The sequence below is a fragment of the Vicugna pacos genome, chromosome 1 (assembly GCF_048564905.1).
Source record: "Vicugna pacos chromosome 1, VicPac4, whole genome shotgun sequence".
In the NCBI taxonomy this organism is placed as follows: Eukaryota; Metazoa; Chordata; class Mammalia; order Artiodactyla; family Camelidae; genus Vicugna; species Vicugna pacos.
Window position 1 is genome coordinate 72573679 of NC_132987.1, and position 18119 is coordinate 72591797.

Consider the following 18119-nt stretch of genomic DNA (forward strand, 5'->3'; position numbering starts at 1 on the left):
TGAGAGCCGGGGTTTCTTTCCAAGCCACAGAGACTTCAAATTCCCATCTCCCTCTGCAGCACCTCACCCTTACACTACTTTCATTTTATATATCCGGGCTGAGAAAGGATTGGATTTCACACCTAATTAAAAGAGATTGTATTGCCTGCTGTTTCCTTTCTTGTTCATTTTCCCTTGTGCATCGGCAGCTTTTTACTCTCATGCTAAGTCCTATCCCTGGACACCCGCAGTTTAAGGGACAGGCAGGAGCCGGGTTCCTGCAAGACAGGGAGACAGGCCCTCTCTCAGCTATTTCGCCACAAGCAGAATTCCCCTTCGGTGCTCACTCCCACTTCAGCCTCATCCCTACTGTGCCCACTCACAGAACACAGTCACTCAGAATACACGATCGCTTTCAGGAATAGAATCCCTCGCATGTTCTAGTGAATGCCATCGCAGAAGGACTCTATATTTTTACTCTAGTGGAAAGAAGTTAGGTTATTATTTTAAAACATACACAGAACTATTTTTATTACACTTTTCATTTGGCCCCATGAGTTTTATGTTAACATCACTGTGGGGTTTTTTGGGTTTTTTAGGGGGGGTGGGGGGGTGAGGGGGAGGTGGCGTTCCCCTAATACACAAAATCTTTGTAAAGTTGTATGGTTTTGTAGAGTTTGAGGGTTTTTTTTTTTTTCTGAATAGCCCAAATGCCTATTCAGTGCCAATCTAGGAGAGAATGGAGTTAGCATTTTCACACCATTCCTTCCTATACAGTCTCTGAATAACCATCTAATCAAGATTTGTTTTCAATGGAGAACAAATCTTCTACAGTAGAGTATTTCAGATTTACTCCGTTGGAATCTATACATTAATGCCCATTGGATGAAAAGGACCTCTTTCACAAAAGCCTGGACATTGCCTTGCCGTAGGAGAAACTTTTTCCCACTGTATTAGTGGTAAAATAAAAGAAAGCCTGGGAAAGGAACTGTTTCGGCATTGTGTGCCGGAGGGACGAGGCGTGCTTGAATGGATACGCAGGGCCCCCATCGCATCTATACCCATATCAGCAAAACCGATTCAGCCTTTCATGGCTGCTCACTGCAGCGTAGGACCAGTGCACTTGGAGAGATGTTTAAAAATTGTGTCTGTAAGAATCCAACTGGGCCTGTCAGGTCAGGTTATATGTGTGCACAGGTTTGAGTTTGTCTCTGTGGTTTTTAATGAAGTTGATGACAATATGACTGAAATAATCATAACTCAGACTATTTAACAGACAATTTTTTGTGATTATCTCTGTAGGGTTACCTGATTCAGATCGACTTGACCAGCTCAGTCAAACAAATGGTTTGAATTTTTCTCATGAGACTCTGTGTGTGTGTGTGTGTGTGTGTGTGTTTGTGTGTGAAGGTGTGTGATATAATGACAGCTCTTGTTGACCATTTCCATCTCTAAAGCAGCCTCCATCATAGCTTTCAGTGTCTTTATCTTTTCTTCTATGTCCTGAGAATCAGGTTGGCCCTCAGTCTTTGGACAATCAAAGTTTCACTGGTCAGTGATCCAGTGCTGTGTGATGAAAAGGACCTGAAGGGACATGGGTTCTAATCCCAACCCTGCCACTTGCCAGTTTCACTGTGTAAAACTTGGACAAGTTATTTAGCCTCAACTCCCTCTTACATCAAGTAGTAATAATGGAACCTGTCCTGAAGACATGCAGGATTGTTGTAAGGAGTAAATGCGATGTGACGTGTGAAAGAGTTTGTACACTGTAAAATGCTAAGTGGTTATTACTCATTATGATAATTGCAATTGAACTTCTTCCCAGAATCATCAGAAAGAAGACAACTCTTTGTCAAATGTAACATCTTTAGTGACACAGATGTGACTGGTGCTATATAAGCAGTTGTGTGTTTAATGTGTGCTTTCACCTGTGTGGAAAAAAATTTTTTAGCAAATCCATCCTACTCAGAGATGGTGATTTTATCAGAGATGCAACCAGTTTTAGTGCTTATTACCACTGTACTTAAATGAAAGAGACCTTGGTGATAGTAAAATGCATGTAGAAAACTCTACATTTTAGTACCAGGACAAGTTGTATCTCCTGCATTATTCCATTTATAAAGTTTTAAAAAGATGTTCTTTATTAAATGACTGAGGCTATGTTGAAGACCCAAGGCCTAGAAACATGAACAGCGTGCTAATTTGTGGAAAGGTATAGAAGTAGCTGGAGGGCTTACTGGACAAACGTTTCCACCCAGCTTTACAGCAGACCCACGACACCTAAGGGCCAGACTTCATTCAGGCACAAAGCATGCAATACAGTGGAGCAGATAGGAGCATGAACTGTACAACCAGACTCCCTGGGTTCAAATGCCAGCTCCACCACCAATTCCTCTGTGACCTTGAGTGAATTTAATTTCTCTGGCCTCGGTTTCCTCATCTGAAGTATGGGGGTAATAATATTAACCTACATCATAGGATTGGTGTGAGGATTCAATGAAATAATATACATGAAGTAGTTAGAACTCGACACATGGTCCACTCTTAAAAAAATGTTTGCTCTTGTTATTATGATCATGGTATGGGGGATTCAGCAAGTAAGACCTTGGAATTGAGGCTGCTGACTGATTTCCTGAAATTTCCTTCCTAGGTTATTGGGGCCTTCCCCTCAGTCCGTATTTTGTATTAGCACAGTTATAGAGGATTCACCATGATTCTTTAATCTGACAAAGACAGTTTGTTTTACATAAGAGAAAAAAATAGAAACAGTAGGCTAATGAAATATTTTAGGCACATGTCAGGCCTGATGGAAATCAGAACAAGAAGGAATTCTCCTATGAAAAATTTGCACAAATTATTTTACTGAAAGAGAACATGGAGCCCACAGGCATTTGTTAAGTTAAGAGGATATATGTGAGACTGACTAAATGTCAAGTTGGGAACAAAGGAAACGAATGAGAATATAAGGATATGGTCACACCAACTGAGCTCAGACAGCATGAGGAGATTGGGTGGAGCAAGGTAGCAAATCCAGTGGGGCTCAGACTTCCCTGAGCAGGTCCTTTCTCCTAAGGCAGAGGAGAAACAGCCTGAAGAGGTGGGCCTCCTGTGTGCCTGCCCTTGCCTCTGGGTCACTTCCAACAAGGCACAGGGACCTGGGTCGCAGCCAACAGCCCGTACTTGGCTCACCTGATTTGAAAGCCTACTTTCTTGGCCTCCCTCAAGCTGATTGCTCAGTTGTGAAGACTGGGAATCTGATTGGAGAATGCTTTGAAGAGAAGGATTCTTTAGATTCCTTAGAGACGTGAAGTAGAAAAATAGGAAGACTTGGTATTACAGACACTTGTTTTCTTTCTCAATCTGTGATCAAACGTTAGCAACGTTATCCCTTGTCTACACAGCCTGAGGAATAAGGGTGACAACAGGTCAGGCTCTCCACATCCTCCACATAGTGGAGTGGTGCTTTCCTACTGGGAGCTGTTTGATTTCTCTAGCAAGTGCGTAGAGCACCCAGTTACCTCAGGTGATCATACGTCCCACTTCGTATTTACTCCTTCTGTCCTGACCTAATTATTAACGGTGCTCCCTTTCAGTCTCAAAAGTGCCCAGTTTGAATGGCAAATATGATCACCTAGTGTACTCCAGTCTCCCAGGCCAACGCCTCCATCTTTGACCTTTTTAACATTCCTTCTTTATTAAGCCCCAGAAAATTCAGACAAGGACAACCACCATATCACAGACAATCACCAGAAACAGGTGGTCAGAGATGATGAGAAGAATGTGTAGATACAGAAAGCAGAGGGCAAGTGCCCCTGTAGCTAGCAGATTGCCTGTCCCTTTACTGAAAACATGCTGGCAGCTGTTCAATGGATGTCTTAGTCTGGGTTGAATTTTTCAAGAATTTTTGTGTGCATGGTGTGGATTTAGGGAATGCACCATATAAATTAACAGGAAGGGAATTCATTTAACTATAAACAGTGTTGTGGTATGTGCATAAAAAGAAATTTTGATAAATTGAGGAAAATGGAAGCTTTCCCAAAGGACCTGGGCTTCAGCCTATATCTAAAGTAGAGGTGGAATTTCACAAGAGTAGGTGTTCCCGTTTGCCTTTCAGTTCTTATTCGCTGAATTGTAGGAATAGCAGGCAATGACCTGTTTTTTTAGGCTGCTCTGCTTATATCGACAACTCTGGCTGAAGGTCTGGGGGGTTAATATGGATTCAGTACCCCCAAAATAGCTGGGGCACTGTTGGAACAATATGCAAGGCCTTGTTCCCATAGGACATCATACCCACAGCTTGACCCCTGTGCAAAGCCTGTCCATCTTGCCATAGAGCCCGCCTGTGTCTGTCAGGGGGTTGCTTCTAGGAGCCATGAGCATTGCCCATCTCAGACCTGGGTGTTAGGAATGCAGTCAGCTAGCTCTGACCTGCGCCCTGTCTCCTGTCTGTCTTGCTGTCCAGGTGACATCAGTTGCAAGGGGATGACCGAGCGCATTCACAGCATCAACCTTCACAACTTCAGCAATTCCGTGCTCGAGACCCTCAACGAGCAGCGCAACCGTGGCCACTTCTGTGACGTGACGGTGCGCATCCACGGGAGCATGCTGCGCGCACATCGCTGCGTGCTGGCGGCAGGCAGCCCCTTCTTCCAGGACAAGCTGCTGCTGGGCTACAGCGACATTGAGATCCCGTCCGTGGTGTCGGTGCAGTCGGTGCAAAAGCTCATTGACTTCATGTACAGCGGCGTGCTGCGCGTCTCGCAGTCGGAAGCCCTGCAGATCCTCACGGCCGCCAGCATCCTCCAGATCAAAACGGTCATCGATGAGTGCACGCGCATCGTGTCGCAGAACGTGGGCGATGTGTTCCCGGGGATCCAGGACTCCGGCCAGGACACGCCACGGGGCACTCCCGAGTCAGGCACATCGGGCCAGAGCAGCGACACCGAGTCGGGCTACCTGCAGAGCCATCCACAGCACAGCGTGGACAGGATCTACTCGGCGCTCTACGCCTGCTCCATGCAGAACGGCAGCGGCGAGCGCTCCTTCTACAGCGGCGCGGTGGTCAGCCACCACGAGACGGCGCTCGGCCTGCCCCGCGACCACCACATGGAAGACCCCAGCTGGATCACACGCATCCACGAGCGCTCGCAGCAGATGGAGCGCTACCTGTCCACCACCCCCGAGACAACGCACTGCCGCAAGCAACCCCGGCCCGTGCGCATCCAGACCCTAGTGGGCAACATTCACATCAAGCAGGAGATGGAGGACGACTACGACTACTACGGGCAGCAAAGGGTGCAGATCTTGGAGCGCAATGAGTCCGAGGAGTGCACAGAAGACACCGACCAGGCCGAGGGCACCGAGAGTGAGCCCAAGGGCGAAAGCTTCGACTCGGGCGTCAGCTCCTCCATAGGCACCGAGCCTGACTCCGTGGAGCAGCAGTTCGGGCCCGGGGTGGTGCGGGACAGCCAGGCCGAACCCGCCCAACCGGAGCAGGCCGCGGAAGCCCCCGCCGAGGGCGTCCCGCCGCCGCACCAGCTGGAGACAGGTGCCTCCTCCCCGGAAAGAAGCAACGAGGTGGAGGTGGACAACACGGTGATCACTGTCAGCAACAGCTCCGACAAGAATGTCCTGCAGCAGCCTTCGGTCAACACGTCCATCGGGCAGCCATTGCCAAGTACCCAGCTCTATTTACGCCAGACGGAAACCCTCACCAGCAACTTGAGGATGCCTCTGACCTTAACCAGCAACACACAGGTCATTGGCACAGCCGGCAACACCTACCTACCGGCCCTCTTCACTACCCAGCCCGCGGGCAGCGGCCCCAAGCCTTTTCTCTTCAGCCTGCCACAGCCCCTGGCAGGCCAGCAGACCCAGTTTGTGACAGTGTCCCAGCCCGGCCTGTCGACCTTTACTGCACAGCTGCCAGCGCCACAGCCCCTGGCCCCATCCGCCGGCCACAGCACAGCCAGTGGGCAGGGCGAAAAAAAGCCTTATGAGTGCACTCTCTGCAACAAGACTTTCACCGCCAAACAGAACTACGTCAAGCACATGTTCGTACACACAGGTGAGCGAGCGCAGGCCCCGCCCCCCACCCGGAGGCCAGGCTGCAGGGGGAGGGTGTGAAGGGGCTGTGGGAAGGGGGAGGCGGGACAGGTGGAGGGGAAGTTGGGAGTCATCTTTCAGATTTTAAGGAGACCCCGTTGTAAGCCATCTTCTGGAAACCCCAGCTGTGGCCCCATCACAGGAGCCAAGCACCCTGCCCAGGGAAAGACAAAATCACAGAAACTGTTTATGCCCAAGGGCCAAATGTGAAAGCCTGATACAGAATTGGCAGGAAAAAAAATCCCTTAAACACACTGAATGTTGAAATCTATTCTTTAATCCTGGAAGTTTAGAACTGGAAAAATCCTTGCTGATCACATACTCATCACCTCATTTTACAGACCGGAGTCGTATGGGCAGAACAGGGGCAAGGGTTTTAGTCTGTAGTAAGTTTTATCTGAACCATCAGCTTGAAGAGGCCGCTGCATTTATGGTCCCTGAAATGAGGACAGGTGATGGACTCGCTCTGTTTTCTAGCATTTAGTCTCTATATTCCACATCTAGAGACCACAGTCTGTTCTGGGTACTCCCTTTTAAAAAGGCAGTAGACTAACTGGTAATGCTCAGGATAGTATGATTAGGATGGTGAAGGGGTGTGAAGTCATGGCATTGAGTTATGGTTGAAGGTGCCAGAGATGTTGGGCAGTGCCTAGGTTTGAACTGAAAGTGCCTACCAACCTTTGCCTGCTTGGGAAAATCACTGAACCCTTTCTATATGTTAGTTTCCTCATCTATACAATGGGGATAATAGTGATACATCTTTCCTGTAGTGCTGTTTTAAAGATTAAATGAATTAATATATATGAAGTTCTTAGAGCAATTCCCACTTTAGTAATAAGCACTTTATAAAGGGTACCTGTAGTTTGCACTATTGGCATTGTTTAAATGGTTTGGAGGGAAGAAACATTAAGCTTGTTTTGTTTGGTTTCAAAAGGTAGAAATAGACCAATGATTGGAAGCTATAAGGAGATTCACTTAAATTAAAGAGAAAGTTTTGTTAACAGGCAGAGGTGCTGTGAGATGGATGGATAGCCTCCAAAGGCAGTGAGTACCTATAACTAGGGGTGTTCAAGAAGAGGATGGGTGATCATTTTATAGGGATGTTATAGAGGGGATTCAATCATCAGGTAAGTAGCTGGGCAAGATGGTGTTTCATCCCTGGAGTCCATGATTATAGAGCCAAAATCTCCTGACCTCCCAGCCAGAGCCCTTTCCTAGTTCTAAAACCAGACAAGAAGTGGGAACTCCACAGACACTCCTCCATATAGGGGACTACGTATTGATATGACTTCACATGGATTCTCTACTACCTGAAGACACTTACCCCAATGATGATCACAGTGTTTGAAATTCCTCTTATGAGAGTCACTCTTCTGGTAAACCTCTAGTTCTAGAATATCCTTGCTAAATGACAAATAAATTGAAGGGAGAAAGTTACATACTTGAATTATAATACATGAAAACAAGTTAGATCCTAAAAGCAACCTTGTTTCTCAGATCAGCTGGCAGGAATAGCCAAGGGATAGGATGTAAAACAGATCAACTTAAATTGGGAAGTAGGAGAGAAGGACAGTGACAAACAAATCAACATGGAGGTGAACAACTGAAATAGAATATGACTTAAGGGGAATTTTTCCTTCTTTACAGTTCAGCTTAAGTCAGGACAGTATGTAAATCCATGTAGGTGCCTTTATACAAATCAGTTGTTCTTAAAGATGATAGTTTTCATACCTCCAAAACAACATAGTGACTCACTACTGAATTTAGGAAGAAAATCGGGTAGTGGTAAGTCACTGCGTTTACTTGGGGTAAATGTGAATGCACTGATACCCTGAGATCAATCAAGGAAGTTTTCCATGTGAGATGGGTATCATCACTACTTAGTAAATTAATCAAATAATTGTATTTTTATTTATATGGCAATTTATGGTTTACAGAGTGCTCTCACATAGTTTATATGTCTTTTCCTCCTCTGAACAGCTATTTTGTAACCAATCAAATTAAAGATTAAGGGGGAAAAAGAGACCATTTGTGGAAGTATATTCTTAAGCAAAGTTGACTTTCCTCATCTTGGATCCAAAAACACTTCTATTCTGCCCTTCTGTTCATCTCTTCCAATAGACCTAGCAGATAGAAAGTTTACACATTCTATGAGATCACATACTGAAATAAGGCTTTAACTTTACAACAGAAAAATTTTAGTGTATTACTGAAAATTGTGTTTTGGTGTGTAAACACATTTATTCAAAGGATTCTGTGGTTAACCCAAATAACTAGATTTGCCCATAAGAAAACCAGCAACAGATTTGCAAATTTAGACATCAGAGATACAAAAGCTACAAGTCAAGTCATTTTATAAATCTGAGTTATGCTCAAAGGGTAGCCTTCAGATCTCTAGTTAACTATGAAGGTCCTCAGTAAATTATGAAGGTTTTCCTATTGGTGTGTATAACGTGGCTGTGTCCAGGGACAATTAATAATGGACATATCTCACTCCAGCACTTCATTTAAAAGAAGCATCACTCTTCCCTTTCATCCCAGAATCATTTGGCAGTGGCAGTTTGGCAGGGCCATCTCTCTATCAAGACTTTTGTCTGCATGAAGGAGTCTATACCTAACAAAGTTTAAGAGCTATTGGTCTAGGTTTTCAAAAGGTGAGACAGCCGGAACATATGGAAGTAACTCAGGATCTGGATTCACTGTGGCCTACATTTCAAAACAAAGTTCTCTCCAATTTCTTGGGAAAACATCAAAAAAGAGGGGCCTCCTGACTTTACAGGAGCCCAGTGGAAATCACACAGATCCACAGCAAAAAGGCCAAATGTTGGTCTAAAAAGATTCTAGAAAGTACTGGGGGTTCTTAGAAGAGGAGGCATGAATTCTATATTCTTACCTACAGTCTAACCAAAAAGAATCTTACCAAGATAAAGTAGCTTGACAGAGCGAATAGGGAAGAAACATAGGTTCTTGGCATCACAGCTACTATGCATGGCAACTGGCTGTGCAGTTTAGTAATTCCAAGTTTTAATGTAAATGATACTCGCTTTCAACAACTGCAGAAAATCCATTCTGAGATCTGGATTCTAAATAAAATTCTGTGTAACTGTGTTAATGATCCACATGTTCATCAAAGGGACATGTTTGTGACAAATAAGTAGTCCATCATATTGACTTTGGAGCTAAGCCCTGCCTTCGAGAACCAAAATAACTCTGGTTGTAGAGCATATTCCATGATGATTATAACCCTGAAACTTAGAGTAGGGACATAAGTGAATGATGACTATACTGGAATTAGATTATTTGAGTTCAGTTTTGGTTCCTCTAATTGTGTGACCTTAAGCAAACCACTTAATTTCATAACCCTCAGTTCCTTTGAATTTAAAGTGGAAATAATAATTTTCCTGCCTTTTGAGTAGCTGTAAAGGTATTATGCATGTGAGAGCTTTTCATAAAAGGTAAAGTACCACTTAATGTCTTTTTAAAAAAATTCATCATTATTTTAGCCCCCTCCTCTCAGGAGATAATGAGTTTCTTTGCTCTATCTCCAGTCTCTGAGTAATAAACTCTCAACATATTTCCTTCCTCACTAGAATTCAAATACTGAAGCAATGTGATACCCAATGGGTGTCCCTTGAACTTCCTCTACAGCAGGAACTTTTTTTTCCCATTCCTTAAGGACTTTTTTAAAGAAAATCTCTCACTAAACCACTCTATCTACTGCCAAACAAACCACAGTAGGACTTCATCTCTTTAGGAGTTTCTTAGGTTTGCTTTACTGCATTTCATAAAAGTTGTGAGGAAGGAAAACAAGAGTCAAGGACACATATGAAAACAAGAGAATTTGAGAAAAAGAGAAGATAACACAAACCATCCTGGCATGGACTCCATGCCCTCTCCCAAGAGAAAAAGCAGAAGTCAAAGAAAAGGGATGGAAGGGAAAGACAGAGGCTAAGCCTCGGTATGACTGTGGACGTGGAAGCCAATCAACAGGGAAAATTCAGAGCTAAGGCTGAAGCAGTGTTTCTCAGGGTGTGACCCTGCAGCAGCAGCAGCATGCAGTTTCTCAGGTCCATCAGACCCGAACCAGAAACTCTGGTGATGGAGCCCAGCACCCTGCGTTTTGACAAGCCCTGACTCACACGAAGTTGGGTGTCATGTCCCTAGATAGCCTGGGTGATCTGGAGGAGGATGGTTTCAGGTTGCCTTTGTTATATAACATGGCTCTCCAAAATCCCACTTATGAGAATCTATGTGCTTGGAAAAAGTAAACCAGAGTTATGGACAACAGATGGTTTTTATAGTCATTAATTATATTGTGCATGCAAATATCTCTCTTATATGCACAGGTTCCCTGGCAAATTGCCCCTCTGGCACTTAACAGTACTGACTTGCATTATCATTATATGGGTGTCTTAATCCCTTCCTACTAGACTGTAAACCTTGTGAAATAAGGTTCATATATAATTATATATATGATATATAGAGAAATATATATCTTATGTGTTGATATACCTAGCATAATACCTTACACATAATAAACATTCAAGAAATATTTGATAAATGAAGGAACTGAATCCTTCTCTAATGACGTCTAATCACTCCCAAAAGGAAAAGTGGCCTATTTTTCCAGACTTGTCTATTTATTGTATGCTGTAGCTCCTTAGAAATAATGCAATAATTCTTTGCACATTTATATATTAAGTACCTTCTCCAAGAATCTGAACCTAATTCAGATACCATGTTCTACTTGTTCTGACCTTGTCTATATAACAAAATTGCACACATAATAACAAGACTAAGATGGCATTCAGAGTATTTAATTACTACCAGATATAGGGTTGCCAGATTTGGCAAACAAAAATACAAGGTGCCCAGTTAAATTTGAATTTTGGATAAATGACAAGTATTTTTTAGTGTAAGTATGTCCCATTCAGTATTTTGTGACATACTTATACTAAAAGAAATTCATTGTTTATCTGAAATTTCGATTTAACTGGGTGCCAGGTAGTTTATCTGGCAGTGCTATTAAGGTGGGACTTTCTTTTAAGACTCAGTCTTAGGACTTCTTGCTTTAAAACCTAAAGATGAATACAGGCTAGCATATGTAGCTGCTTAACAAGGATTTGTTGAGTCAGTGAATGAATGTTCAAATAAGTGAGTGTGCTTTCCCGGTGAATTTAATTCAGGGGACATATACATAAACACATTATTTTCTCAGCAAGACTTAAATTTCTTTTTCTTTTTTTCTTTTTCTTGTCAGTCATGGTAGAGGAAGTATCAGTGCTAGTCCACAAGAAAGAGTTGAAGAGTGATGCTTTAGAGAGCAGGCATCCAAAAATGGGGGAAAATACATGCATTCACTGCTCTCCACCCATGGAACTGTAAAGGATGCTGCCTCCTCTTCAATTCCCCCACGTGCTGTCTGTTTTTTCAGCCTCCAGAACTCACTTGTTGCCTGCTAAGGAATCCTCTTTCTATGCCATTTGCTTATACTTTATTCATGGTGCCACTTCTTTCCATGAGCATACATGGCTGAGAAAAGACTGGACCCTTAGTTCTGAACTGCATAGCTGCAGTATAATCACTTGCTTTATTGATTATCTGAAACAATTCTTCTTTAAATTCTGTGTTGGCTTCCCCATGCCGCACAAGTCATTTTTCAGTTGACTTCATTTATCACCAGTTCCTTTGTGCTGAAGGGAACAGTTGAATTTTTCTTCAAGCGATAACATACGCTGTGCAGAGTATTTTCTCTCTCTTTCATTTTCAAAACATCTTCACAAGACAGGTACTTACTGTATTATTCTCAAGTTGCAGATAAGGAAACTGAGGCTTAGAGAGGTTAAGTAACATGCCCAGGTCATCCAGCCAAGGAAGTGGAATTCATATCTGACTCCTGCATCTGTATGGCCCCAAAACAGATCATGTTAAAGTGTAGGGGGCTTATATGAGTTTCCCCATCATGTGTCTAATTCTAGTGTCTGCTTTGTACTCTGTGTCCCTCTCTAACAAATCAGACTTGGCATTTCTGGCCAGAGGCTCAGACCTGGAAAGCCATCCACTGCATCATCTTAACTTTTCATTTCTCCACATTGGGAGCAACAGTCAACGACCATATCCATTTCATGTATCATGTTGAAAGCCCTTTGGGAATGACTATAAGGAATATGCAGGAAAATAATGGGAGAGAACAATATTAACATTTCTAGTGAGTGATACTGTTTCAGATCCACACATAAAGAAATGAGTTGTTTACACCTGACTAATCTGAAAATGCAGCCCATTTAGTAAGACAGTTCCTGGAAAACCCACAAACCACCAGCACAGCACCTGAATAATTATAGAGCACTTGCCTTTAAGGAGCTCCCAAGTGCTTTGCAAACATTTTTCCTCATTAACTATCACACTGTTTTTCTGTGGCAGAACACTTTGTCCTATTTAAAATGTGGAACTGCTGATGCCTTGAGTGATTTAAGCAGGTCACCCTCAGGTCATGAGTTGACAAGGCCTAGACCAGAGTCATCAGGGATGTGGGCCACAGTGGGAGAAGGCCTCTAAACCTACAAAGGGACATGACAAGTGCTTGGTCCAACTCCTCACTTACAGAAGGGGAAACAAACCCAGAGAGATGGAAACACTTAGAAAGCCCAGTGTCACAGGGGTAATAGATGGTCCAACCAAAGCTATGTGCATAGAAATGACATAAACATAGATGTTATGGAGGGAAAGATGACAACTGTGAAGAATCCATTGATAGTCAGATTAGAAGGGTGTGAAAATAAAAAGCCATCATCAGTGACCTTGCCTTGAGGAAATATACGCTCTAAGAAGGCAAAAGTTCCAAACAGCAAGAGCATTTTAACACAGACAAAGTTTCAACTTCCTAGCAGCCAAAATACCATCTGGAACCTAAGAAGGCACACTTCCCATTAAAGGTGACAGGTGGACCTGTTTTAAAAGCTAGCTGGCCGGCCTATCACAGCCTCTAGAAAGTGTACCAAAAGCACGAGGATGACAAAGACCAGCTTGAGTTTCAAGCATGTTTACAGCTGACAGAAACGTTCCAACTAAAAATAACGTGCATGACTGTCTCTCTCAGGGAATCTCTCATTTCAAAAAAAAAAAAAAACGAAAAACAAACAACCTACCTACACAAACACCACGCATAGACTGAACTCTTCATTTAAGAACAAGGCTTCCCTAAATTCCCAAATCTTAGCCTAAAAGTGAAACCCTTCTCTTCTCATCCTGCAGTCCTAGGGCTCATGTTGTTTCATCAGTGAGAAAGAAGGGAAAGGAAATTGGAAGACAGGAGAGAGGAGAAGGAACTCGGCCAAAACATTAGTAAATAACTAAAGGAAAGAAGTTCAAAAATCAGTGAAATCGGTTTGGAAATTTGTGGAGTAATTTCTAAACCAAACAGCCATGTCTTAGGATCCTGTACTTCAGACCATATTTTTCATGTTTACAAACACAACAAAAAAGCTTTCTGATGAGTTAAAGTTTCATAAAACAGATCACGAACATAAAGCGCTAACCCGGAGTCTGGCGCGTATTAAGCACGTAGTACCTGCTGATTGTTTTCATCGCCATTATCACCACGACACATCAAACCTCTTCTGTTTCACGATGGAAAAAGTGGAAACACAGTCAAGGCACATATTTTAAATGGCAGTTAACTCAGACTCAAGAACTTGATTTCCTACCCTGATGCATCGTCCAGATGTTGAAATATTACCCCAGAGAGTTTCAGAGGCTTTGAGCTTTGGGCTGGGTTAGAGAAGAGAGCATAGACAGACTTTCTTCTCTGAGGTGGGTGCCTCCAGTGGGCAGTCAGCCATGAGGTGGGAGAGATGGAAACACCTTATTGTAGTTCATCTCACCCGCCAAGAGCAGAGCGGAGAACAAACAGCACCAACAAAAACAAGCCTCTATTCATCCAGAGAGATGTTACAGGCCTGTGGACATTACTTATAGCAGAATACCTCATGTGGTCATTCAGTGACAATATTCTTATTTATGTTACAGATTATAGCAAGCTTGATTGTTTGGTTTCTAAGCCAATAGCAAGTCAAAGCAGTAAACTGAGGAGAAAGAAGGGTTTCAGCCAACACACTGAGAGCAAGGAAAGAGAAAACTGTTTTTAAAATTGACCCAAGAGTTCAAAAAAAAGCGTATGGAACCATTTAATGGGGGGTGGGGAGGTGGAGAATTAGTCTTATAATAAGAACACCATGCAAGTATTCCCACTCCACTCTTGGTGGTCTGTAAAGTGATTTCATATGTATTTTATGTAAACACCCGCACAGTGAGGTAAGTAGAACTGTATACCTCAGAGGCATTTGGAGATTTGTCAGAGTAGCATGCCCTGTGTTGGTGCCTGCATTTGAACAAGACCATTTGACTCTGAGATCATCGTGTTGTCAACCACCTACTCAACCTCCACACCAGACGAGGCCAATATGCAGCTCAGTGCAGTCCAGGCAGAAAAGCCAGTTGACTCTCTTAAGTTACATTTTAGGAAGATTTCTGTCTAAAGTAGATAACAATCAAAGGCATAGCTCTTCAGTAGGACTTACTCCCACATTAGCCAACATTTTACAGACCTATAATCAAGGCATGAGTGCATTTACTAGACAAAATACTGAAAGTGGAGACCGTCCCCAAAGAGCCAAGCATTGTGACCACCGTCCTTTGTTTCCAAAGATCCTAGAAACCCCCATGTCTCCAAAGAACTTTTCTCTCTCTTATTTCTTATATTTGTTTAATAATGTAAATGGCAAACCCACAGTGAAATCCCCTAATGATGGCACTGAACATGATCCCTTTAAAGTAGCACTCCCGTTTGTCCACAGAATGACCTTGGAAGACTTCTAAGGGAGAAAGTTGTGTAAGCTTTCCAAGAGAGCCATTTTCTGGCATGGGGAAATGGAAAACTCTAGACTGTCTTGGCAACACATTAAAGGCAAAGTTTCTTAGAACAGGGGAGGCCAGGAAGGATTGGAGCTTTCCAATCAAGCTTAGCCATTAACCAATGGGATTTCGTTTAATTGTTTTTGTTTTTGTTTTCTGTTGTCTTGTTTCTGTGTCTCATTCTCCCGTCCTGCTCTGTCCTGCTTGCTGTGTCTCCCCACACGAACAGGTGAGAAGCCCCACCAATGCAGCATCTGTTGGCGCTCCTTCTCCTTAAAGGATTACCTTATCAAGCACATGGTGACACACACGGGAGTGAGGGCGTACCAGTGTAGCATCTGCAACAAGCGCTTCACCCAGAAGAGCTCGCTCAACGTGCACATGCGCCTCCACCGGGGCGAGAAGTCCTACGAGTGCTACATCTGCAAGAAGAAATTCTCCCACAAGACCCTCCTGGAGCGACACGTGGCCCTGCACAGTGCCAGCAACGGGACCCCTCCCGCGGGCACAGCCCCCGGGGCCCGCGCCGGCCCCCCCGGGGTGGTGGCCTGCACGGAGGGGACCACTTACGTCTGCTCCGTCTGTCCAGCAAAGTTTGACCAAATCGAGCAGTTCAACGACCACATGAGGATGCATGTGTCTGACGGATAAGTAGTATCTTTCTCTCTTTCTTATGAACAAAACAAAACAACAAAAAAAGAAACAAACAAAAAAAAAGCTATGGCACTAGAATTTAAGAAATGTTTTGGTTTCGTTTTTACTTTCTGTTTTTGTTTTTGTTTCGTTTCATTTTGTACTACATGAAGAACTGTTTTTTGCCTGCTGGTACATTACATTTCCGGAGGCCCGGGTGAATAATGCTTCTCCCAGCCTCCCTCGGATGGTGGCCTTAAGGCCTGGTAGTGCTTCAGGAGGTCCACTGGTTGGATCTCTAGCTACTGGCCTCTAAATACAACCCTTCTTTACAAAAAAAAAAAATCTTTAAAAAAAAAAGTAAAAAAAAAATTTTTTTTTTCACTTGTGAAGAGCACTACAAAAATATATAACAAAATCTAAAAGGCCTACTGTCTTTAAGTACACCGCTTGCAGTGTTTCAGTGGACATTTTCACAATTCTGGCCGCTTGGACTTCACAGTAACCAGTTAAAACTGTGGAATATCACTTTCTGGTTGAGAACCCAGAGGAAAGGCCCTGCTGTTTTCCACCTACCACATTGTCTGATTTCATACAAGGGCTGTGGGGGGTGGGAAGGGGTGTGGGCTTGGTGGTGTGGGAGAGGCAGACGGCAGGCTTCTCCCCCTGGTTCTGCAGGGTCCGCACACCCTGGCCCACCTCCTCCCCACCCCTCCTTTCAGCAGAAGCCAGGAAGACCTGGATGAGCATCAAGCAACAGTGGCTATCGTATTTATTCAGTGTCTTCGCTGAGCCACAGCCTCAGCACAATCAAGAGGGACTTTCATGAAAGGCAGGAATGCAGATAAAACAAAGATATCAGAGGTTTGCACCTATGTTTCTAGGTACAAGAGAAGGATTATTTCCAACAATCTTTGCAAAAAAAAAAAAGTGTCAGGATATATTCTTGTGGAAGAGAAAAAGAAAGAGAAATGGAGGGTGGGGGGAATAATGAAAAGTTCTTGAGGCTTTTTTAATTCAAAATTTTATAGAGGGGCAAAAGTGACGTTTACCAGATAGAATGCTGATTTTTTTAATATATTTACAACAGTATTTGTGTAAAAAAAAACAAAAAAAGTGAGATTGTTAAAAGTAATTTTTTTTTCATTTTGGTTTTGCATACACTGCCACCAATCCCTTCTCTTTTATTTTATTTCACACGCATATATATATTTTTTGGTAAGTCAAGACTGTTAAGGTTAGCGATACTGCTTCCAGATAGAAAGAATAAAAGGCAATTAAAGTTATATTTGAAAGAGAGGAAGGATATTTTCTTCATATTTTTTTAAATTTTTCTTAATTTTTATTATTTTAAGTATTGCCTGGGTTGTTGAGGGCCTCTGGCCAGCCCATCCCTGCTGTAATCTGAACTGCTGCTTTGTATTTTGATATGTAGTTCTTTGACTTTTAGCAAGCTTAAGTTGCTCCACTGAATATTTGTTTTCAACTGATTCATCTAGAATTCTGTTCTTTTTCACGGGAGGAACTTTATCTTTCAGAAAAAGATTTCTTGCTTCTCTGAAAGTTCATTGAGATCTTAGGATTCTAGAATATCTATTGACTTTTCTTTTTTTCTTTGATGAAACACTAGTAGTCTAGAGGTCTTGACAAATGGATTCTTTCCTTTTGTGGTCAGCCGGGAGGAGGGGTTCACCAAACTCTGCCCTCCCCCCTCCCCCTTCACAACTACAGAGAGCAGTGTTATCCGAAGCCTCTAGCAGATCAGGGTGTCTCGATGCCAAAATGACTTTCTTCCTTTCATATATCACCTTCTGACTATTGCCACCCTGGTCGAGAGGGCTAAATAAAATGATTGTTCTCTAGATGATTTATTAACCCTTGCTTTTTGGAAAAGTTTGAAGGAAACTAACAAAAATCTCCTGGATGCCAACATCCATCATGCAAAAGGCCACCAATTCATTGCATCATCTTAGATGCCACTCTCTCTTCCTAGTTGGGATTTCTCTCCTCGGTCCTGATTAAGGTATCAGAATAGAGATTTCTCCATTATAACAGTGTCCTGAAGGGACTCCAACTCAAATATAAGAATTCTTAAACCTAATGAAAACTCCAAAGGTGATTTCATTGCTGGATGTATTTTAACACATTTAAGGGGAAAAGTAAATCTTTAAACAAAGCAGAAACACTAAACTACAATTTAAAAAAAAAGTATTTTAATTTCAAAATTACTTTGCATTTTAATTTAGTTTTCCTATTAGCAATTTATATACAATAACTGTGCAAGAAATGAGGTGAAGTCTTCCAAGGGAGGCAATTCTGTAATAACTAAATTGGTTTTACTCATACATTTTAGAATTGGTTAACTTGTATCTTTTCCATAAGTTCTAGGTGATGTTTAGTAGGGTTAGTGCAGCTGGAGTATATGTGAGTTTGATTTGGTCCATGGTCCTTAACTCAGTAAATATTTTGCTAGAAGTTTTAATGTAGAC

The 18119-nt window shown here is 42.8% G+C and overlaps 1 protein-coding gene across 25 annotated transcripts in view; it reads left to right on the forward strand.

Moving 5' to 3' along the window:
• The window catches only part of ZBTB20 (zinc finger and BTB domain containing 20), a 730245-nt gene extending 713329 nt beyond the window's left edge, over positions 1–16916 (forward strand). For all 25 annotated transcript variants that reach the window (XM_072964827.1, XM_031681015.2, XM_072964854.1 and 22 more), the window contains 2 exons: positions 4442–6046; positions 15227–16916. In XM_072964827.1, the coding sequence (XP_072820928.1) occupies positions 4442–6046; positions 15227–15648 (2027 nt within the window). In that variant the 3' untranslated portion in view covers positions 15649–16916. The remainder of the gene's footprint in view (positions 1–4441; positions 6047–15226) is intronic.
• Positions 16917–18119: the final 1203 nt, after the last annotated feature.